Source organism: Leptinotarsa decemlineata, unplaced genomic scaffold, assembly GCF_025532065.1.
Source record: "Leptinotarsa decemlineata unplaced genomic scaffold, Ldec_3_MD MMD2_P_RNA_scaffold_5, whole genome shotgun sequence".
NCBI lineage: Eukaryota > Metazoa > Arthropoda > Insecta > Coleoptera > Chrysomelidae > Leptinotarsa > Leptinotarsa decemlineata.
In genome coordinates, this window is record NW_027412532.1 from 15,353,223 (window position 1) to 15,376,883 (window position 23,661).

At 33.9% G+C, this 23,661-nt stretch overlaps 3 protein-coding genes across 14 annotated transcripts in view; 1 reads left to right on the forward strand and 2 right to left on the reverse strand.

Moving 5' to 3' along the window:
- Positions 1-247: 247 nt before the first annotated feature.
- Positions 248-6,300, reverse strand: Scgbeta (Sarcoglycan beta). The gene is made up of 2 exons (XM_023160107.2): positions 3,820-6,300; positions 248-1,337 (listed from the first exon to the last, which is right to left on the reverse strand). The coding sequence occupies exons 1-2, from the start codon at positions 4,094-4,096 to the stop codon at positions 649-651; spliced, it is 966 nt and encodes a 321-aa protein (XP_023015875.1). The 5' UTR covers positions 4,097-6,300; the 3' UTR covers positions 248-648.
- Positions 6,301-9,195: 2,895 nt separating this feature from the next.
- LOC111505323 (uncharacterized) overlaps positions 9,196-23,661 on the forward strand; it is a 49,039-nt gene continuing 34,573 nt past the window's right edge. Inside the window, exons 1-3 of one of the 2 annotated variants that reach the window (XM_023160106.2) lie at positions 9,196-9,350; positions 9,409-9,438; positions 9,509-9,550. In XM_023160106.2, coding sequence (XP_023015874.2) covers positions 9,324-9,350; positions 9,409-9,438; positions 9,509-9,550 — 99 coding nt within the window. In that variant the 5' untranslated portion in view covers positions 9,196-9,323. The remainder of the gene's footprint in view (positions 9,351-9,408; positions 9,439-9,508; positions 9,551-23,661) is intronic. The other variant, XM_023160105.2, reaches the window with a different exon arrangement.
- msi (RNA-binding protein musashi) overlaps positions 16,005-23,661 on the reverse strand; it is a 398,619-nt gene continuing 390,962 nt past the window's right edge. For all 11 annotated transcript variants that reach the window (XM_074169628.1, XM_074169626.1, XM_074169624.1 and 8 more), the window contains one exon: positions 16,005-21,966. In XM_074169628.1, coding sequence (XP_074025729.1) covers positions 21,145-21,966 — 822 coding nt within the window. In that variant the 3' untranslated portion in view covers positions 16,005-21,144. The remainder of the gene's footprint in view (positions 21,967-23,661) is intronic.

Genomic DNA, 23,661 nt, shown 5'->3' on the forward strand with positions numbered 1-23,661 from the left:
TATAAACTGTTACATTCTGGTCCTTTGAAGACAAGTTGAATTTCGGGTATATTTTTGGTATAAATTGAAAAACTTTTTGAAAATTGCACTCATTCAATTGACTTTGGATAAATACATGACAAATTTGTTGGAAAAAATAAGTAGGGATTTCTAATAATATATATATATATATATATATATATATATATATATATATATATATATATATATATATATATATATATTTATAGACATAAATCAGAAAACATCTGGTATAAATATTTTATTGTCAACTACTATATAATAATGAAGATATGTACCTTCTATTCATGCTTGTAACTTTTCTGGAATAATATACGTTCTTCAACACTCACAAACTGGAAAATTCAGTAACAAAATCAGTCATTGCTGTGGAAATTTCATATTTTGTAAGAAACCTCTACAGTACTAAAGTCAATCAACGATCTATTGAAGCAGAGTTGGAATTTATGTTCCATGGTAAGTAATATGACCTAAAACATGTTCACAGTGCTACATGAACATATCCATAGAACTTTTCAATTTAATGGATGTTATAGCTGATGATAAAGATATAATACCAGTGAATAACTTTGATTCATTCTGGCAAATCTTCATTCATCATATTGATCTCTACTCTTTGTATATTTCCTAAATACAAGGATTATACTGTGGAGCCATATTCACATAATCACAAAACACTCTTTGATTGGGATTGGCAACAGGCAGTCTGAATAGTTTTCCTTCTGGCATGCATACACAGACCTTGAATTGCGATGTAACATAGTTGTGGTTCAATTTTGCTATTGGAATTCTATCGAGATCCACAAATATACCTTCTTGGCTCATCAGAATTATTGAACCATTAATGCTCTTCAAGTAAATGTCTTGATCAGCAGACCAAAATACTTCTTTGCCTGAAACATTCGACCCTTCAGCACCTTTGAGAGTAACAATATCTCCTTCAATATGTAGATCGGAATCTGTTGGGCTTCGGATCTTATTGGTGTGCAAATATTTACTATTGAGGCTATTTGCATTCGTTAGTTCTTTATAAATAGGATTAGTAACAGTAAAAATTGTTTCTTTTTCCTTATCTTTAACTTCAAAAGAATTTGTACTTTTGAATAATATTTCATTAGGATCTACTTTGACTTTAGTAACACCTCTACTATATTTCACTAAGCTTAATAGAATTGGGCTGTCGTTTGAGGTAATTTCCATAGGTTGGTTCTTGTAGCCTTCTATTTTACCATCCCTCTTGTAGATGTGGTCCAGATTCACATCCCCAAATAGTTTAATGGACTGAGCATTTGGAACCAATTCGATATTTTGCATCCCTGAAAAATAAGATACATCATCTTGGGATTTTTTATGAAGGAGTTAATGTGTCTTACTGATTTTTGGGTTTATAACCTTCCACAATCAGAAACAAACCAAGCTAAATCAATACAGAATCTGCCGAGTGTAATAAAGTACAAACTGAAAAGTTCATCTTGAAAAGTGATTGCGTAATATAAAACACTTCAGCAACATGTATTCATAAAGTCTGCCTATAAATCAAATAATGAAATTTCTTTACCTAGCTTTCTTTAATTGGTTTATGTTAGATTGGATTTAGCATTGTTTATTTTTCAAATTGTGGAAAGTAATAAACCCAAACAAGAATATCTGTTCTTCAATATTAGAATAAATATTATATTGGTATGCCTCTTATATATCGTATTGAATTTTTCTGGTAAGTACTGCGCAGCATCATGAAGAGAAATTGAACATGAACGATTACTGTCTCATGATAACCATGAAGATCTTGTTTCTGTAGTATTGAAGTAAGTGAAAAACGATTACAATGTATAAAAAATCTAGCGACTGGTCTCCTCCGATCGACTGTGACTTAGTCGAAAATTCTGGAACGACGCGTTTGTTCGAGAATTGTTCCGCCAGCTTTCAAATAATTCTATCGACTTATTTAAGCGACGTAGGAGAGTCTAATCTAGTTCGTCAAGTACAATGTCAATATAGATGATGAGTTAATAAAGCGATAGACATTTGAGCATTAGTCTGAAGTTAGTAAGAGTTTTGTGTTGTATTATTAGTGTGGTAGTGGAATAAAGTTGAATTTAATTGTACAGTGGTGTCAGTTACTGTCTAACCTACAGAGAAAATCGTAACAATAAAATTTATAAATTGCGAAAATATTAAATTATCTGTCTGAGAATACAGACTGCTGTTTTAATATACAGTTGAAAAGGGAATAACTTTCCTCTATTACGTTTTTAAAAACTCTAGGAAAAAAGATTTCACAGTTCAAAGGTCATTTTGAATATCATTTAAATGAATCGAACAAAAAACTGTTGAATAGTGCCATTCTGGTATATAACTTCATATGATTAAACATGGCGACCAGTGAAAATGAAAATTATCTATGGTAGACATATAATAATAATATTTATTTACATCACATTAAAAGAAAAGTTACAATAAAAGAAGACATTCAATGGTAAATAAATACATACTACTCAACAAGGCAAGCCTTGGTAGTGGGAGTAAAACTTTACAAAAGTAATATCTATACATTCAATTAGCCTAATAGGGGATCTAGTCAAAGTAGACAAAATACCAAAAGGCGTGCCTTGACTGCAGAGTTAGATATGTTCAAGTTAGTGGGTCTGCTCGACTACAGGTAAGGCACAAGGTAGGTGCTCTGCTGTTTTCCGACGTATTCATTATCTGCATATGATGATTCAGTATGTATATAGGCTTGTTAGAAGTAGGTTATCCTGCTGTAGTCTAAACATTTTTTGGTAACATATTTCCATGTATCTATAAATGCCTTGGAATAGGCCGATCCTGGTAGATTTTGCCGGAAACTCATCTTGTTATCTAGGTAAAGCAATGCCAATGCCATTGGCATTGCTTTAGCAAATACTAAAGCAATGCCAATGGCAGATTCTGGAGAATATTTTTGGCAGTTTATCACCAACTTGGACGTTGCTTGTAAGAGAGTCAAGTGCTTCCAAAGCTGTTTTGCACTAGGCACTAGGCAGGTTGATATCTCTGTGCTGGGTCTGTATTAACCTACACCATAACCTGAAGTTGTTTATTGATTCCGGAGAATCCAATCATGCCTATTTAGGATTTGAAAACTTTCAGCCACCAGGTAATTACTCCAAACGTGATCATTGATCCGACAATCATCACATATAGGTATGCAATACATCTGTTTGGGTTCGATAATACCTGTCTATTAATGGAAGATTTCCACATATTTTTGTATAGAGATGGAGAAGTAGAATGCCAAAACTTTTTTCCCTAAAAGGGATTATATATGCCTCTGACATCTTTTATCTAGAACGAGACAATCTGTTTTCTGTTAACCAGCTGTCGACACCCCCCCCCCCACCACGAATGGCAATCCTCAAAAGTAAAAAGTTGTCCGAACTAAAGACTAACGAGGTCTTACCTTTCAACGTGCAATCTGGGCACAATAATTTCAACAATTACTCTAACCTTTTTTCAATGTAGAGACCAACTCTCAAAAATTTGAATGTTTTCGTATTTTGCTCTATAATGATAATATCTTCCATTAAAAGACCACATCAACACTATTTTTTTAACTCAACTGAATTATTTGGTTGATAACGACTGAGAAACATATGCTTCATATTCTTATTATTTTATGCAGCGGAGTTAGAAATGATATATCATAAATTTTTGAGGAACAGGAGTTGAAACCCTCATGTCACGGAGAATAGTGTATTGAATTAAATGAAATTTAAGTAATAAATAAAACTCGTAAACTCGAATGAGTCAATAACTCACCTTGTCCCAATTTCAGTACTCCAATAATAGTAACTGTCAGAATGAGATTCCCAATAACTAAAATGAACAGTAACACCAGCAACGTCCAGAAAGCAATTGTCTTCCTTCCTCTCATGCCAGGTTTCGTATCTTCCACAGGCATGTAACCCACCTTGAAATTGTTGTTATTGTATTTTGCCACAGTTCTGTTCAATAAGCTGTTTTCCTTTAAAGAATCAGTGTCCATTTCTTCCGAGAACACATCTGAGGTTTCTGGGGATGCCGATCGATAATCCATTTCCGTTTTTTATTTTTATTTTCAACACGATTCAGCAGCACATTTTCATCACCTCAAGTCTCAACGCGGGCTCTAGGTGGTGGAATGCGAATTGAATTCGATTCTGACAAGCGTCGCGACGCATTCGACGGCAGCGTCGTGATGCGCAGGATGAGCGAGCGGTACACGTTTTTATTTAAGAGGATATAGTTTTGGCTAAAATTCTCCAAGTTCATTTATATCCATGCCAGTTGACGTCAGCTCGGTAGCAAATGTGAATATTGCAGTTTACCTATAGTTTGCTATTGATATTGATTTTGTTTTATTTTGATCATACCGTGATTTTTTCGAATCATAATCGTAACAGGGTTTATTGTGAATTACGCCTAACGAAGTCGATTACTTTACTTGGTGAGTGATCTAGCTAGCAAGAGTAGAAAATGACAAACACCGAAAACCTAACCCGGTCCATAGCGGCCAGGCAAAGAGTATGTGCTCTGCTATCATGGCCTGGATATCCTTGTAGATAATAATCCAATCCAAGGTTAACAGACCAAGGTACATTCCTGTCAAACTAGTGAGACCTGATGGGAGGTCTGTCTGTGACTACCATCGTCAGGTAGATCAGCAATAAAAATTTGTATCTTGGAGAGTGGGTCTTCTTTGGCGCACATTCTCTACAGCAGCCGTAATGGTTTACTGAAGAGATTCCATTCGATTGGTCTGCAGTAATCTTTCCATACGAGAGCATCTGTACGTCAGCTATACCTGAAGATACATAAACCTCAGCGATAGGTAGGGTTTTTGAGACTGGTTTGGATCTGTCATCGTTGGAGAGTAAGCGTTTGTTAGCCTGCTCAGGGAGATATTATTTCCTCTCCTGATTGTGCTTGTGCTGCTCTAGAATTTGGTGAAGAGTAGATTCATAAGATATCACCCAACCTCCTAGTTTGTTCAAAAGTTTGAGAACTGAGAAGTTATTGCATTTGTTCCAACGTTACAGGGATGACTTCTTTTAGTCGACGTCCATCTCCTCTATAAACTTAGGGTCGAGTTCGTTGATTATTTCATGATCTATAAAGTATCCCATTGGAAGCTAGGGAAAGAAGATTCATCACAGCAGCGCCCCGCATTACCGCGGTAAGATTTCATAGGACGAGGAGGCGTTCGGTACCTCGAAACTAAGTCATATGTCCTTTCGGCACGGATACACACATCATACGATACTGGGTTCTCTGCTTTTCAATTTATATCTACATGAATTATTCATTTTGGACAGCGTTGTGAAAATAATTGGATACGCAGACGATACTGCGATATTCTATGAGGCAGACACTTGGCTTGATTTGAAAAAGAACGTAGAAACAGATTTCCACTTGCTCAAAAAATGGTTTGACCAAAGGCTCCTGACAGTGAATCTGGAAAAAAAACTAATTTTCTTCCTTTTAGCTGCAATATATCCAATGATTGTCCATTTGAAACTCTTGATGTCGGCGAACAAGGAAAAACAATAAATATCGATTCCCTGAGAGAAATCAAATATTTGGGCGTCTACATAGATAAAAACTTAAGGTGGGACTCTCATATAGAATATACAATAAAAAAACTGCAAACAATGCTTCACAACTTCCGTTCCTTGAAGAATTACTTACCTCACAAAGAACTTAATCAATTATATAGTTCCCTAGTAGAGAGCCATTTGAGATATGGTATAACAGCATGGGGATCAGCTCTGCATGTACACCTCAATTCATTAGAGGTATTACAAAGGAGATTCATGAAGTTGATCATGTCTAGAAATTCACGTTTCTCGTCAGATTTCTCCTGTATAAAGAGTGTGAAGTTATGGATATGAGACAATTATATTACCTACTATTGTACAAACGTGAAGTATCATTTCAGCAAAAATAAAGCATCATCACGAAACCACGACTATAACACACGACATCGCGACCAACTAACTTATCCTACTGTTAAAAAGTCAATTTCACAAAGAGCATATTCTTTCATGGCAACTAAATTATATAACACCGTACCTCGCAAAATAAAAAATTCTTATTCAAAACCAATATTCAAAAAACAAATAAGAGAACACATTCTCGAAAAAGATAGACAATTTAAAAATAAATCTGTTAAGTGAAATAAGTTAGTCTTTGTCAAATTTATCCTAAAGTTGTATCATACTGTATTGTAAGTAGCATAATTTTATCCATATTTTACCTCAAGCCGAAATATAATTTGCTTAACTACAACACCAAATTCACAAAATTTAGTAAAATGTTTTGTAGTTCCTACTCCATGAAGGTCATACATATTTTTATACAAATATTTATATACTTACATATTCTTTATAACTTCTTGCGAAACAAGAGCTCTGCTCTTATCACCAAACCACTTTGTTCACATATTTTGTTTTAATTGTACTGTAATCTGTATACGTTGTGAATAAAGTTATTGGTTATTATTATATTATTATAGGCGGGAAATCTTGCCTTCTCCTCACCCGAGAGGGACATTACAATGTACTCCGCTTCAGAACATTTATTGTTAGATTTTCACTGAACAGTTTACAATAGCTTCTGAGTCTTGATGAAACATGTGCTGCGGTTATGTAATCTGATATCATCAAGAGATGACTGAACTGACAGTTTAGTAATCTTCTAATGATGTTAACTTGGTTAGCGAAATTGGCTTCGAGAGTCAGTATTTTTGTTCTGATGCGGGGTAATGCTTAAATTTGATGAGTGTTTTCATTCTTCGATTATATTTTCCCTAATTTAGAAGTACATCGAACAAACCATAGCTTGGTTTTGATTGGAGGAGAGTTATAACAAAAACAAACGTGTTATTTTATCTATTGCGAATCTGTACACCCAATTATATTTTCTTATCCTCTTCCACTAAAGGTACCTAGGTTGTTTTTTTTTGGAAAAACTGGGGATGTTGAGGTATAAGAAAATATAAAAATTACTTTCTGGAAGTGGTTCAAGATTCAAATATTTTTCAAACTTAAAAATTACCAAAGTTTTGTCGAATCAAATGTACCAAATCCAAATAAATGGAGTATCCATATGTTTTTCAATGAAAGTCAGGATGCTTACGTGTTATATAAGCATTACGTAAGCAACAAAGGGTTGATAGAGGGGTCTTTGTTCAGCTTATTTTTGATAACATGGAGGCCGGGTGTCTGGATGGTCGTAGGTACATAAGCAATATCAAATAGATTCTACTTCGAATAACAATGTTTATGTAAGTATATAGGGGGAGTTTTACACGAATTCGCTGACAAGGGAAGGGGGGCTGAAATGTCAAAAAATCTGCCTAGGTAGCAGTACTTGATTTCTTATGCTGCTGCAGTATTCCTTGGAACCAACAAATTTAATAGAATAACTTTTGTCCAGTCGATGCCCAGAAGCCCACCTGAATAGAAGATGTCGATTCCTCTACTATAATCCACAAACATTGGAACAACACAAGTTCCTTCTATTTTGGAAAATTTTGATGCAAAGAGGTTCAGTGGAGATCATTCATTTGGAATCGACTGCTACAAATTCGAAATTATTGGAAAAAACACACTTCCAAGTGAGATTTTCATTTGAATGTCTACAAAACCGCGATACGTGTCTCGCTATACGATAGCATCTTCGGGCGTCAGTTTTAGTAACGATTCTACAAGTTTGGATTTGTTTAGTATTCTTATTTTACGGTAAACTATTCACAATTTGTTCGTGTTCAGAAGTACAGGCTAATAACTGAGTAGGTGACAATCATCATTAACTCTCCTTTCTGTTGTAAAACACTGAGATGGAAACTGTTATGTTATAGAATCGAATAGAATAACCTGGATTCGATATGATATCGTTCCTGTGCTTTATATGCCAGAGACAAACTGCTTCTAGGAGAAAGAGACAAGCTATATAACGTTAAAATACGATGGGACAGGAGTCTGCAGATCTGCAGAGTTTATAGCTTTTGCCTGGCAAACATATTCCAAATCCTTTTCTGGAGAATAAAAACAGAATGAATTAGGTTGTAGGTGTCTCATAATCATAATCCGCGACCCGCAGAGCGTAAGAGATAATGATCTTTCAGCATCGTATACAAAAAAAGTATGGTCACGGTTGGTGGCTTAGTGTGTGACATTTTTTTTCAATAACAGGTAACAGGCCACCGCGAAACATTGGGCCTATTACATTTGCCTATATTTACATGGCTTATTCGAACCGAGTGCAAATATGTATAAACTTGATTATTCTCTTATATACCTACATATCTATGAAGTTGAAGAAAAAATTTCGAGTTTTTTGAAAACATGGGATCTTCTTGTATTCCAACTATAAACACGAAATTCTGGTAAATTCCGAGTTTGAACCCGAAATTTTGTAATTTGAAAAAAATAATTTGTGCCCCTTCTATGCTTTCGATCATTGACCAAATGTTAAACGATATGACAAGGCAGGAGTCACTTGAATTTACGGTGGAGGTTTCAAAAACCCTAATTATTTAGGAATGGCGGAGGTAAGGTGTCATGGAATAGAGGAGAACTCGAAAATAGTTTCTTCTCAAGATATCAATGGAAAGCTTTTGATAAGAATCTAGCTGATTCTTATCTAGGATTCTAGAATATTCTGAACTATATCTGTCCACCTACTAACTCCGCGGAGTTATAAGTGACTCATGTGTTTCTAGGAAAAACCAACATAATACAACTTCGTGTTTTCCAATAGATTTTCGCATTAATTTTTTTTCCGGTACTCTGAGTAAAATTTTTCGTTTTGATCAATAAGAGAAAGCATTCTGAAATATTCTCGAATATCTCAGAGTATTCTGGATTATGTTCACGCATGTAACATCGTTGAATAGATTGCATTAATGTTATTTGCTTTCTGTGAAATACTCTCTTAAATTTTTTGTGAAAAATGGACGTGTCTAAACATTCTCAAGCACGTTTCTCAGTTCTATGGCCATTCTCCATGTCATGTTCATCGATATTCGATTTGGACTGTGATAATTCAATCTCATACCAATCTGCCAATCATTAAATGTTTACAATCAATAAAGAGGTTCGTTCAATGACTGGAATTTATTACATTTATCTGTTACACACTTTGTATATGAGAACAATTGAATTTTTGTTGTTAGTTCTGTCATATGCCATTTCATTAATGATTTTGTCACACTGAATTCTTGTGACTCAAAAATAAAAAATTACTTTGCGTCATCAAAATTATTCGTGAAACGTTATCAAATGTCTGGGAAACGAATATCCGGTTTAGTACGTATTTGTATATTCATATTTGAATTAACTCTTCTAATTGACTTTATCGTTACAGTTCGGTGGCGAACCTCAATTCTCTAAAAGAGTGAGTACCTACCAAGACAATTCTTTCTTATATTTTCAGATATATTAAACTCGCTAAACTTATTTTTCAGAACCACTTTTTGTCACTAGGATTCTATGCTAGAAACCCTTGCGTAAGTATCGAATTTTCGTAACATCTCACCAAATAGCTTTTTATATCACCAAAACCAAAGATGAACTATTTTGTTTTATACAGTTGATAATGAAACCAAAATTATCCAAAGAAAATGACTTGAGTATCGATAAAACATACTTTTCATAATAAATTAAACTGATTTTAAACTAACCAACATAGAATGTCAGATCAACTCAAGTCAATTTAATATAAATATTTTCACTTATCTCCTATGCTGTTCAGCTTACTAGTCAACATACCTATCTGTATCTGTAGAGTAGGGAGGGTGAGTGTAAGCCCACGCACTTAGGCCACATGTGACCCATCGTACATCCTTCCGAGGAGTTGTGTTCCTAGATAATCGTCCATCCTGTCCTTTCCAGGAAGGTGGACAGGTCGCTAGGAGACATCTCCTTTATATCGGCAGGTGTAGGCCAAGACTCGCCGAACACACACTCTCTTATTGACGATAACTCCGGGCACTCGCACAGGACATGCCTGACAGTCTCATCTTTCTGTTCACACATCCTTCCTAGAGGTGTGTCCACTAGCCCCATATTATGGAGGTTTTTCCTTAGTTGACAGTGGCCAGTCAGAAATCCTACTGTAAGGCGTAGATTTTTCCTGGTCATCGCCAGATATTTCTTCGGCGCCAGCTTCCCAGGGTCGCCCAAGGTGATCCTGGCAAGATTATATCCTTTGATTTCATCCCATCTCTTTAAGGATTGAGCATGGGTGTAACATTTGACTAGTTCCGCAATTGTCGAAGTCATCAGGCCGTGGGTGCCACTGGGTCAACATACCTATTATGCAATTCTGAGAATATATAAAATTTCACATTCGTTAACAAAGAAGCAAAATTTAGATACCAAGGTTGTACATTTTTTATTGATTTTCAAATAAAGTAATGAGAAATTCATTTCATCACATTGGTCACACTTTGATACCTACTTACTTCATACGTGATACTTAATTTTTTAAATTTTGGGTAAATATCTACAGCCCATGTAATATCTTACTTAATTTCTTCCATATTTTTGTCCATGTAAATCATCAAAAGACTGACAGTTGAATTTATTACTATGGTTAGTTATTATTGAGAAAAAATGTAATATCTGGGAGTAATCCTTTACTTTAAGCTATACTTACCTATATAGTTTGCCTTTTCATGAGTCAAGTGATGGGAGAGTATATCATTTTCTTAACTTAAAGCAAGTCGGTCTTCCACTATATTCCTTCGAATTTACCATTATTTTTTGCCTTCTGACACTAAATATTTGAATAAATTCCAAAGGACCTCTCTGAATAATCAATAACTTCCATTACGGGGGTGTTACCAGAAGTACCCGGCCTTACCAACCGAAAGTGCGCCAGCTAGCAGACTTAGAAGGTATTTCAAAAAGTGCGGTACACCGTATATTATCTGAAAGTTTAGACATGAGAAAGTTGTGTCCAACAAAAACAGTGTCGTGAAGATGTTTCAATTGAGTGTTTAGAGAAGTTTCACAGCAATAAAGCAGATTTCTTCGTCGTTTCATAACCATGGATGAAACATGGGTCCATCACTTTACACCCGATACAAAAGAACAATCAAAACAGTGGACTCAAAAGGTAGAACCGGCTCCAAAGAAACCGTTTCATCTGAAGGCAAGGTCATGGAATCGGTTTTTGGGATACGTGTAGGATTATGCGAACTTATTGCAACGTTTGGGTGAAGAAATCAAGCAAAAACGGCCGCAGTCGGCTAATAGAAAAGTGTTGTTTCATCAAAACAATGCACCTGCTCACAAATCCATTATTGCAAGGACCAAAATTAACGAACTAATGTTTGAATTGCTAACGCATCCACCCGATTCGCCGGATTTAGTCCCCTCGGATAATTTTCTGTTCCCAAACTTGAAAAAATGGCTCAGTGGTCAAAGATTGTCCAACGATGAAAATTGATATCGGCAGTTAATGCCTATTTGAGGAGTAAGACAGTTCTTATTATAAAAACGGTATCTAACTTATTGAACGTCGCTAGAAAAAGTGTATGGAGCTGTAAGATTATGTTGGAAAATGAATACATTTTTTTTCTAAAATTTCAGTGTTATCTTTGTTGGACCGAATACTTCTGGGACCACCCTCGTATAGGAATGCTTCTGGTTAAGAATAAGATCATACATTCCGAGTTTGGGAGTAGTTTTAAAGCTTTCTCTTATTTAGCAAATCAAATGGATAATGGACTTCAGGTGGAAAAAAATGTTATTCAGCCATTACTCAAAGCATCCATGTATCTGATGACATATAAATAGACTTACTGACATCTTTGAAAATGTATATTACCAATAATTTTTCAATTTCTCCTGCGCAGAATTTCTGTTCACTTGCATTTATATATTTGTCAGATTGTAGATGGTTGAAAACCAAAAAACCTCAGGACATTTCCACAAAAAAGCCTTTCAAAGATTATGTATAGCAAATTGTACAAAATTAAATGGGCTAAAATAGAAAAAACAACTTTTTCATAAGGGAAAGGGGATTTCAGTTCCAGAATAACGCATATTTTTCTAAATTAATTTTATTCTCGAATGCCAGTCTCGTTCAATGCATTAAATAAAAATAATGAAAATCTTACTTACCTTGATATTCTTTTCAATAAATTCCAATTATGAATATTTCAAAGCACTTCATATTCAAACACAAATAATTAAAAATATCAAAATTAGACACCAAGGCAAATATATTCATAAATTATTATTTATTTTATAAATAATTAATTAATGGTAAATTTGTACATCACATGAGTTACACTTTGTCTGGAATGCTGTTTATTTCATAATCAGTTAACAATATAATAATTACACGTACTTTTTTTGATTATATACACATAATTTTGAAAATATGTACTTAATTGATCCTTCAAAAATTGTCATGGTACATTTTCTATTAGTCTATATGTTATGAATAGGATATGTTAAGACTATTATCTTAGGCCTGGTAACTACACGAATCTACAGATAGCAATTTATTGTTTAGTTAGAATAATTGAAAAACACCTACCATTCGATAGGATCAGGAAGACAACAAGGCAACTCTGTCTAACAGACAATCCAGTATTTTGGTCAAATCCACTTGTCTTTATGAATACCTAATAGTTTTGATAGTGGTTCATCAAGAACAATTTTATGGTTGCTAGTGACAAATAACTTAGTATAAGGGCAACTCAATAGTAGAAGAATTCTATTATTTATTTCCCAAGTATAAAACCTGAATGCTTAATTTAGCACTTCATATTTTGTATCTTTTTTCGCTGACTATTCGTAGCATTGAATGATTATTTGTACTTGCTCGATAATTTATATAAAAAGAAATAGATGAAATTTAATACTTGTATACACTAATATAACTTGTATACATGACATTGATATAAAATGTTTGCAATATAGAAAAACAAATTCAACAGTGGAAAATCATTGAATGTCAAGTAAGCATTGAGTATTTGTTCTGATTTTTTATCCTATTGATTAAACATTCAAAAAAGTTCGAAAATATCTGTTTTATTTTCTTCATAATCATGATTAAATCAATTTATATCTTCCAGAAGGTAATAAATAGCATTGAAAATATCATTTGAAAGACATTTCTTTGTGGAAGAGTCAAATGTCCTGTTTTTGGGTGTATAGCCTTCCACAATCTGTATGTCAAAGGAAATATATAAATATACAAAGAAGTATATTGAGCTGAAAGTTTTCAAGTGATCTTTTGTGTTATGAAAACTGAAAAAGATGTTTTCCGAAACATCGACTATCTACTGACTAATTAGACTCTTCAGTGGTTTATATTGCACCGAAACTTTTCGGTTTACCCTTTATTACACTTCAGCAAATTCTCTATTGATTTAGTTTTGTTTATTTATCAGATTTTGGAAGGTCTATCTCAGTTTATCTTTCTCAAACATTTGTGGTAGATTCATCATCACTTAGTAAAATATACTGAGAAGTCATCTATGAAATTATTGAGTTAGTGATAACTCAACTTCAATTTCCAAGTTGTTCATGAAAATTTCCCATTATGAGACTGAAAAGGTCCTATAATTGCTGTACTGAATACAGTAATAAAACATTTCATTCAATAAGAAATATATTATCCTCGGGATAAATTTCTACTGTTTTTATTGAAAATTGCCCAATATCATTAAAAAACAAACTGAACAACAACTGAACATTTACAGTTAGGAAAAATTTAGGAAATAGAGTTTGAATTTCAAACGATGTAAGTTCACGTTGTCAGGAAAATCATGATTTCGATATTATTTTGTTGAATATTGTATTGGTCAAGTTTGAAATATCTACCATTGTGTGAAACACATACTGAAGTTTTGTAAACAGTTTGTGTGAATATTTCGCAATAAATTGTCATTGGGACAATTATTGTGTTAACGTCTTGGTAGAGATTTGATTTTTACAGTCTGAAGTCAACCATAAAATCATTGTCAATGAACCCATTCAGGATTTACTATTCGATGTATATATACCCGATATACGTATAAAATAGTTACGAACAGCTACTGCATACACATTCAACAGGCCAGTCCTACCACTACCACCAAAATCTTCACTACGGGGTTACTCGTAGGTCACTCTATGATTCTCTAAGGTCGGGTCCGCATCGCGGTAAGGCACGGTAAAACAGCTACAGACACAGACCGTGCAGTGAGTGACCAGACTTTTATCACAGAAAGCGGTGATTAGACTAGACTATACTAGGACTTTCATCCGATTAGACATGCCAGATTGAAACGCCAAGAAATTAACGAAGAGCAATTTTACTGATTCACATTTTTTTCAATATTCTCTCAAATTTTATTTTGGAATACTCAATTCTAATATTCGGTATTATAGGTATTGATTTGATATTTACCCAAATTTTGCAAAAACTATGAATTTTAAAAATGTATTAGGGTGCTTTTAATTTAGAGGTAAATGTAACGATTTCAATTCAAGGAAGACTGAACTGTTGATCACTTGTTGGAAAGAAAGGTTTTAATAGAAAAGTAGCAGAAGCAACATACACTCCAAAAACTAATATAAGTAGTAGAAACAAATAGCATGAATTTGATAGAAATAAGAGTAGGCTAGGGGACAAGATTAAATTTAATAAACTAAGATAGATCCGCACTTTGAAACGGAATCTTTCAAATCTTAGTACCTAAATTCCAATTTTCAATACTTTACACTTGTATTATTTTCATTTCCATACCCTCATTCAATAACATTTTGAGAGATTGGATGAATGCTTTTTCATCAACTTTATTTCAGGTTTTACTTTTAGATTTCAAATCTACTCATCTTCACCAATAAAAGTTTATTCATCATTCAAACATAAGTTCAAGAAGTAGTTCTCAATGAGTCTTTGTATTTTGAGTCATTTTATATAAAATTAATTGTCTTAAAGAAAACATCATCCACATGTTCATAACAGATGCTCGTTTGATGTTTAAAATTCAAAAGACATGTAACAAGCTCCGATAATTTTTTTTCAATCAAGACTAAACATTTTTCATATATTATATGACAATTTACTGTCATTGTATGTACTTGAACTTACAGTTCAAAAACAAAATCAACTCCAAATTCGATATATCAAAAAGTGTTCTGATTCGTTTAGTTCTTCAAGAAATTAAAACATAGTTATTGTAGTATGATCAGACATTGCAATATCTCTGATAGACATTTCTTTAGGTTTTAACATCACTCAAAAAATCAGATGATAGAATAAGCACAGTAACAGATTCATTGACAAGGGTGTCTTATAAGTTCAAATGCACCACCATTTTCAGTTTGCGCTTCTCAGCAAAGTAGATCACTTCGACATTTACTGCATCGCCTTTGATAATGTCTTGCAGTAGTGGGCGAAAAGAAAGGTATTAAAACCTGAATACCACGGCTAATGAACCCGCAAACATTGAACCTTGAATATGAAATATTGTTCATAATTCTGGTAATTTGAATTTCAATTCTTTAGTAAATTCTTTAGTAAATCAGAGGAATCTTCAGAATCCCTTTTCAGATATGAAAAATGTTTATTCATATGAAATAAAGGATTCAGGATGATACACGTCTCTTGTGAGTCAACTGGGGAATTTGTACTTATATTTGGCAGTCATAAAAACTTCACATTTCCTTATCAAAAAAATATTTTTCCCTATTAAAATTAAAACCTACTTTTTTCAAAAACTAATCGTGTTTTCTCATTATGCCACCTAAAAGGCTCACAAAAAAGCAATACATTTTCTGCTGGGGATGTTAATGCAGCCACACATTTCTTAGACTTTTCAATCAGACATAGAAAAACCAATAAAAATGCTACTATATGTTAATAAAATTAGCAATCACGCTGGTCTGGCAGACTGTCGAGCCGATTACGGCCAGTAAAGCATAATTAAAAAGGAATGATCAAGCATAAATATGTCTACTTTATGAAACTACTTTATTTATAACTGCTCTACTACAGTGCATTTGCGGCAATACACCGCAGTCTACACTACACACAGAGATACATACTACATATGCTAAAAACTAGTCACTATGAAAAATTATACATTACTTAAGTAGCTACAGTAACTTTTAAAATACATACGACAAACATCTAACGATAACGTCTATGTTACAAGTACAGTGGAGTACAAAGTGACAAGTATTTTTTGACAGTCAGATAGCAAAATACTGTTTTGGTTGAGGAAGAGTTTCTAAGAAAGAGACTCATGACTGTCAGAAAACATACTTTCCTACCCCCTGTCGGTACGATAGTTATACCTAGTTTTGTTCCTAACCAATTGGTTTGTCACATTCACTCCGACCCTCTGGAAAAACTACACTATATACAGCTGTCCTCAGTAAGGGTTCACTTGTTCAGTGAAACTAAACCATTTTATTCGTCTTAACATTTTATAATTGATTACAAAAATAGAGGGTTCATTCTGTCTCACAACGCTTATTGCTTGTTAACTTGATAATAATTTACAGTTACCTTAATGCCCTACCAAAGTTGCAAATCGATAGGAAAGCTGAGTTTCTAGCTGGTGATCTCTGCTGTTTAAACTGAATTTTCCCATCTTGAACACTTCAAAAACTCTCCCATTAGATAGTAAGGTAGTGATATAAACTTTTTCAGAAATGAAGTAATGTGATTCGCTCAAAAACTTCATAGGCCAGTTTTTCAGCTGATATTTCATTGTGAATCAAGATTATCTGTTCTGCTAATATTGCATCATTGAAGTCAAGCAATGCCTTCGAAAATACTTTCAATTTAATAAACTAAGGAGTTACATACAGTAGAAATCGGTTTTGCTGTGAGATTTCAATTTGTAACATGCCTTACAATTCAAGAAAGAACAGGTAACAATTTCAAACACTAATTTTCACACACCATGTATGTAAAAGAAATTTTTATTTCTGCTGCCACTTGGTATATGTAATGCTAAGTATATGTAATCTTGTAATGAAAAAGAAACAATAATTTGAGGACTGTAATAAATAAGAATATTGTGAACTCCTTATATCAACCCTGAACAAGCAGTGGGGTACCAGAATACTGCTCAATAAGAAACATATCGAATACTGGAAAAAAATATCCAGAAAAAATTGTTCAAAGATATTTTCCGAAAAAAAATGCTATGATAAAGCAGGTATCAGTTCAGAATAACTGTATTGTTCGCCACTGGATAGTGTCCCCTGAGAGGACACCTGAACAAAATAGGACTGCATAACAGAGTAGCTGCAGACAAATTAACATAGGGGAAGCGGCAGCTTGACATATTTCATATGAATGTGACACACACTGGACAATAAAGAACCTGTACAAACTAGTCAGGGGACACGACTGAACATATTGGAGAAAATATGCAATAAGCCCATGAGGATGCTGTGTTTCTTGCTGTCAGATCTACCTATAATATTTATCCGAAATTGAATATACTTTGTCATTAGCTAATATTTTTGTTGACATAGTCTAGAAAAATTACCAAGTCATGAGAACTCTTTTCTAGACCACTTTTTCTGGTTTGTGCCATTACTGTGTGATGAATACATCATATATAGATTTTAGCAATATCAATCAAATTTTTTAACTACATTTTCGAAGAAGTATGGTCATAATTCTGAATACATTGAAACTTGCATGGTTTTATTTTCGTGTATATTAAAAGTTTCATCTGAACTAAAATATTTCTTCTGACGGAGATATTTGCAATAATTTTATAACACACAGATGCAAGTAATGTTTTTTGGCAAGCAGATGTTGAATTTGTAACTAACAAAGTATGTAAAAGTTACCATTTTAAATTCATTAAGAGTTCTTGAACTATTATTACGATCAAAATATTTTTCATAATCGTTTGGTCACAATATTTTGCTATGAGCAACTTCAATTTCAGAGTATGGAACACATAACATCACTCTACATTTAGAACAATACAAATAGTTTCAATTAGGGAGAATAGCAAAACTCAACAGATCAAATTGAGATGCAACCTGGTGGAAAACACTTTCAAGGCTGCCCAACAACTATCACAAGACATCACCAGAATAAGTGTTTTCTAGGACTTCTAATTCTAAGCAGACTACAATATAAAAACATCAGTATGAACCATTAAAAATGAGCGACACGAAACTAAGAGCAAATCAGTTCTAGTACAATTGACATAAAAATAAGACTCATTTAGTTTTTGTACACCACTAAATTTTCTCATCGAAGGTAATATGTATATAAGCTGCACTTATTTCTTCTTGGGATCGATCGAAAATATATACTTCACAAGCTGCCTTTAGATTGTAAAACTCAGAGCTACCATTTCAAGTCCTTCGACAGTCTTTTAGTTAATTAAAAATTTAAAATGTCTTTCTGCCTTTATACAAATTCAAACACTTTCTTGGATTCAACAGCCTGAGATCCGCTTCACATAGTATAAGGCTGCTCTTAGTTTCGCTGAGCCACGGCTCTTGGCCAGGCCACAGACGCATTGGTCCGCAAATAACACGTATTAAAAAACTCGATGCACAGCTAATACGGAATGTAGGCAGGTCTGTCTACCATGTGAATGGGGAAGTGATGATACAGAGAAGGCAATGTCGCCTTGACTAGATCTGCAGAAACTTGAAAATAAAAAAGACTGAAGAGCCGATGAATGCTCGGCAAGTTATGGCGCAGCTGTACTAACGATTTCAATCATTTTACCCATGTAAAAACAGATTATTTACGAAAATGAGGTTGAGTACGACAAAGTGCTTCTTTAAATATAACCTCACTACATAATTTTAAGTAGATTTGCCGTAGGTGAAGTCCTAAATGTATTTTTATATCACTATTTACAGATATATATTGGTGGTTCAAATTTCCACTGCCTGAAGAAAGTTGACGACACATTTGAATACTAATATGAACAAATGAATGTTTTAAAATTTTAGGAAATATGAAGGTATGACAGGAATAAGCTAGTTTGTAGAGAAAACAAATTATTGTGATCTGGAATAGAAATGAATTGATATTTGTAAGAAAAATACAACAAAATAGTTGTTGAAATGTGAATGATATATAAGAATATAAAAATCCCTACGTTAGCTCTAGACCACTCGATTTTACTTTGATGGGTAAAACTTTTGTCTGCTATTTGCCATTTGTCCGTTCATTCGCCTTGAGCGTTTTTCTTATATTCACCAAAGAGGACCTCCAATGGCCTCTAGGCCTGTAACAGCCTCATGAAATCTAATGCTGAACACAATTTCAGGAATTCACGAGACATGTTTCGCTATTTACTCCTAAACTATAACAATTTTATTAAAAAAATCAGCAAACACGGATGTTATCATTCATAATTCTTCCCTCCACACATCGATATCAATACACCACAGTGTGATTAATGGACTAGTGAATGTTTTTTTGTCCGATGTAAATATCAGTAAAAAACAAAATTCATAAAACAGATTCCGTTCAACAATGGTTATGATACCAATCTTATAGACAACTGAATTGCTCAAAAAATTAGCGGATTAGGCTATAAATGAAATTTACCCAATTATAACAGACACGAAGAAAAATTATTTGGTATTTGAGTCATTTTGAGTCTTACTTGAGAAAGCTTATTATCAGTGCTGCGGTTTTTTAAACATATCATAGTGAAAATCCCGAATGTTACTAAATTTTTTTAACCTAATACCACATAAATGGGACAAGTCCTTCAACATTGGAACCAAAAGGCACTTGAAATTCCACTTTGGCGAACACAAAGAACACCCAGCAAGCAGAAACTGGCAAATTGGAGATAGCACAGAATGTTTGGACCTTTATTCTGTAATTCGCCGCCGAGAAAAAATTAATGATTTATGATGTAGTAGTTTGAACTGAATTGGGCATGTGATGCAGAATGTGTGATATTTCAAAATATCGCTTGTTATAAGCCATTATTCAAGCTACATAGGATCTGTGGTTATTTTATTATACTGTTGCTGCAGCCGACTACACCATTTTTGTAGCTTTTTTAACAAAATTACCCTGCAAGAATCAGCCAATGAATGATTGAAACATTGTAGAGCTTAGTTCAAAACCATTCTTTTTCTCTAATATTTTCTGTATTTTTTTTTGTTTATTACTGATATTACACGTATTTTTTATAATCCATAACATTATTTCATTTTCATTCCAGGTCACAATAATTTGTTTTATTTACGAATTAGCTTACTCTTCAATTAAATCTTTTTATAATTTTGATATTATTTTCATTTTTAAATCAACTAGTCCAAATATTTTGGCAATGGAAAGTTGTAACTTTCAATAAAAAACCATCGTCTACCATATTCGAATAAACTATTTACAGTTATTGTTTCGATGAAATGGTAAATAAACATTTGATGAAACACTTGAAAATCTCATTTGGATTTCCAACAGCAAATGAGTCAACATCACTATCCTATTTTATATCTACACATCGTTAATTTCATTTTGTAAATAACCTGTTTCACTTGTCCTACTCACTACAATCCAATAACGAATGAGATCAATTAACAGAGTATAATATCAATAAGTAGTTGATAACTGATAAACTCAATTCGTAAAAAATACCGTCCTATCAGTCAATTGATGAATACAATAATAATAAATTAAGTACTTACTAGAGATAATAATTTAAGTACACTCAACACAACCTTTCAAAATCGTTTGGTTATAAATAATTTATCAATTATTATTGCCATCTAACAGGAATATCAGGATTATAATTATAATACGGAAATTTGAACAGCACTTCTTTCAAGTAATACTGATTATTGCGAGTTATTGCCGAAATGCTAGATGAGCAGAAGAGGCGGCATCAAACAAATAGAGTATTCAAGCGAAGGTGTGATGCTTCAGATAACTGCCCATAGCACATCGCAATGAGATTCCATTTATGTACACAAAAATCGCCATTTGTTAAAACACATTGAGAACAGGCACGAGAGACGCCGCCATTGACAATTGGAAATGTATCGTTTGGAAGTCCCATGGGTGACCCAACACGCACCCTTAACACTTAAAACAATTAATACGAAACAACAGTGTGAGCATGTGAGTTTGCATTCAAACGTACATGCCTACACCGTACATGGAGCCCCAATCGACGCCTTGGAACGTTGACATGTCGACATTTGTGAGGTTATAACCCTGATACGGACTGGCTGCTACAGGTGGTGCCAAAGCTTGGGCTGTGCCTGGAGCTTGGGCAGGGGGTGCTGCTGTCCCGGGAGCGGCACTAACGGCGGTCATGGGGTATGGAGAGTAACGATAGCTGGCCAAGTGAGGGTAAGCTCCAAAGAGCTTGCCGTAACCAGCCACAGCAGCTGACTGTGCTTGGGCTGCTGCGGCTGCAGATGCGGCCGCCTGTAGATGAACCTGGGCTTGCATTGTGGCCAGAGGATTGACAGCTATGGCTCCGGGAGCTGGAGCAGCCATACGCATGCCTAGACCGCTCAACATTAATCTTTTGCCGAGTAACTGAGCGTTGGCTTGTACCGCCTCTTTAGGCTGTGCTTTCTTGCATTCAACTTTCTTGTTTTTTATTGTGTGGAAATGAATCTCGCACACGCGATCAACTATGTCCTCGTTTTCAAAAGTCACGAAACCGAATCCCCGATGTCTTTTGGTTTGCTGGTCCATGAGCATAACTGTTTCTTCCACTTTACCATAATTACTGAAATAAGCTTTCACTTCTTCAGCAGATGTGTCCTGACTCACCCCTCCAACAAATATCTTCTTTGTTTTGTTGGGTTGCTTTGGTCGGTTTTTTGGGGTGGCATGTTTGGGATCTATCTTCTTTCCATCTAATGTATGGATGGGAACTTTCAGAACATTATCTACACTGGAAGGTTCCGAGAACGTGATGAAACCAAATCCACGGCTCCGCTAGAAAAAAAAATTATTCATAAGATATTGCATAATGTAAAAGTATCGTATAACAGATTGCTATTGGTCAATATCAAGTTCGTTATTGTAGATAATTCTATATAGCGATAAAAACATCCACACATTTTCTAATTAATGTATGGGAAATACCTGAAATAAAAATCTACTAGCACTATCCTTATGTGTTTCACCCAAACTATCAGCAATGCAATTGAAAAACGAACTCAAGTAGATACCATTAACAAAGATATCTCAAAGGCTTTTGACAAATTGTATCAAAAAAATATGTTAACAAAAGTGGACCATTTTGATTTAAACGCCAATTGAATTAAGACAGAAGGGTTAAATTTATTGAACATAACTAAAGATCTTAGACTCAAACTTAAGCATTGTTGAGGTTGATTTTCATATGATACTATGTATCTAAAAACTCATAGTCCACTTCATCGATTATTCGGTTATTATGTACCATGTTCAAACAGTAGAAATGAACTCTATTTACCTACATCATCTAAACCAATGTTTTTCAACCAAATATCTAATTCATTCCATATATATATATATATATATATATATATATATATATATATATATATATATATATATATATTTTTCTCGACAGTCTATGTAGAATCAGATCCTTCTCTTATAAATGATTTTAAATGTGATAATACATTTAATATCTCTATTTGTGCTTTCGAACTGTCTAGTGTTTTTGAAGCCATTTGTATGATGAAATCTACATTATCTAGTGGCCCAGACGGATTTCCTTCATGCTTGTTGAAACAATGTGTTTACTCATTATCATATCCACTTTTTCTTTTATACAACAAATCTCTAGCTAGTGGTATATTTCCTGATTTATGGAAACAGAGCTATATACGTCCCATTTTCAAAAGTGGCTCGAAAAAGGATGTATCCAACTATCGAGGAATATGTATACAATCAGATATTCCTAAACTTTTGGATGGATTATTCAGCAAAGTGATAACTAATATTTGTAGATCATTAATTATACCAGAGCAGCATGGGTTCATAAATGGTAGATCTACAGTATCCAACCTAATTTATTACCGGCACTACATAACAAAAACACTTGAGAGATCTGCACAGGTTGATGTTATCTATACAGACTTTTCTAAAGCCTTCGATCGGGTCTCTCATGATTTATTGATTAAAAAACTATATGCCATTGGGTTAGGTGGTAGGATGTTGAATTGGATAAGCAGTTATTTGATAGGTCGATTTCAATCAGTGAGGTTGAATGGTATAATCTCTGAACCTTATGCAGTAAAATCAGGAGTACCTCAGGGATCCCATTGTGGTCCCTTGCTGTTTTGGCTTTTCATCAATGACATTAAGGCTAAAATTCAGTATTCTGATTTTCTCATTTTCGCTGATGATCTAAAGATCTTTAGAGTAGTGGAAAATATGTAGGATGCTAATCTTCTCCAAATAGATCTCAATAATATAGCAGAATGGTGTTATGCAAATTGTCTTTATCTTAATAATAAGAAATGTTTCTCGATGGTGTTTAGTAGACCACAATCAGCAATTCGATTTGATTACCAATTAGAAGATAATATGTTAGATAAAAAACAAGAATGTAAAGATTTGGGAATATTATTAGACAACAAGCTTTGTTTTAATAACCATGTGAACAATGTCTCCCAAAGAGCGCTCAAAATGCTTGGT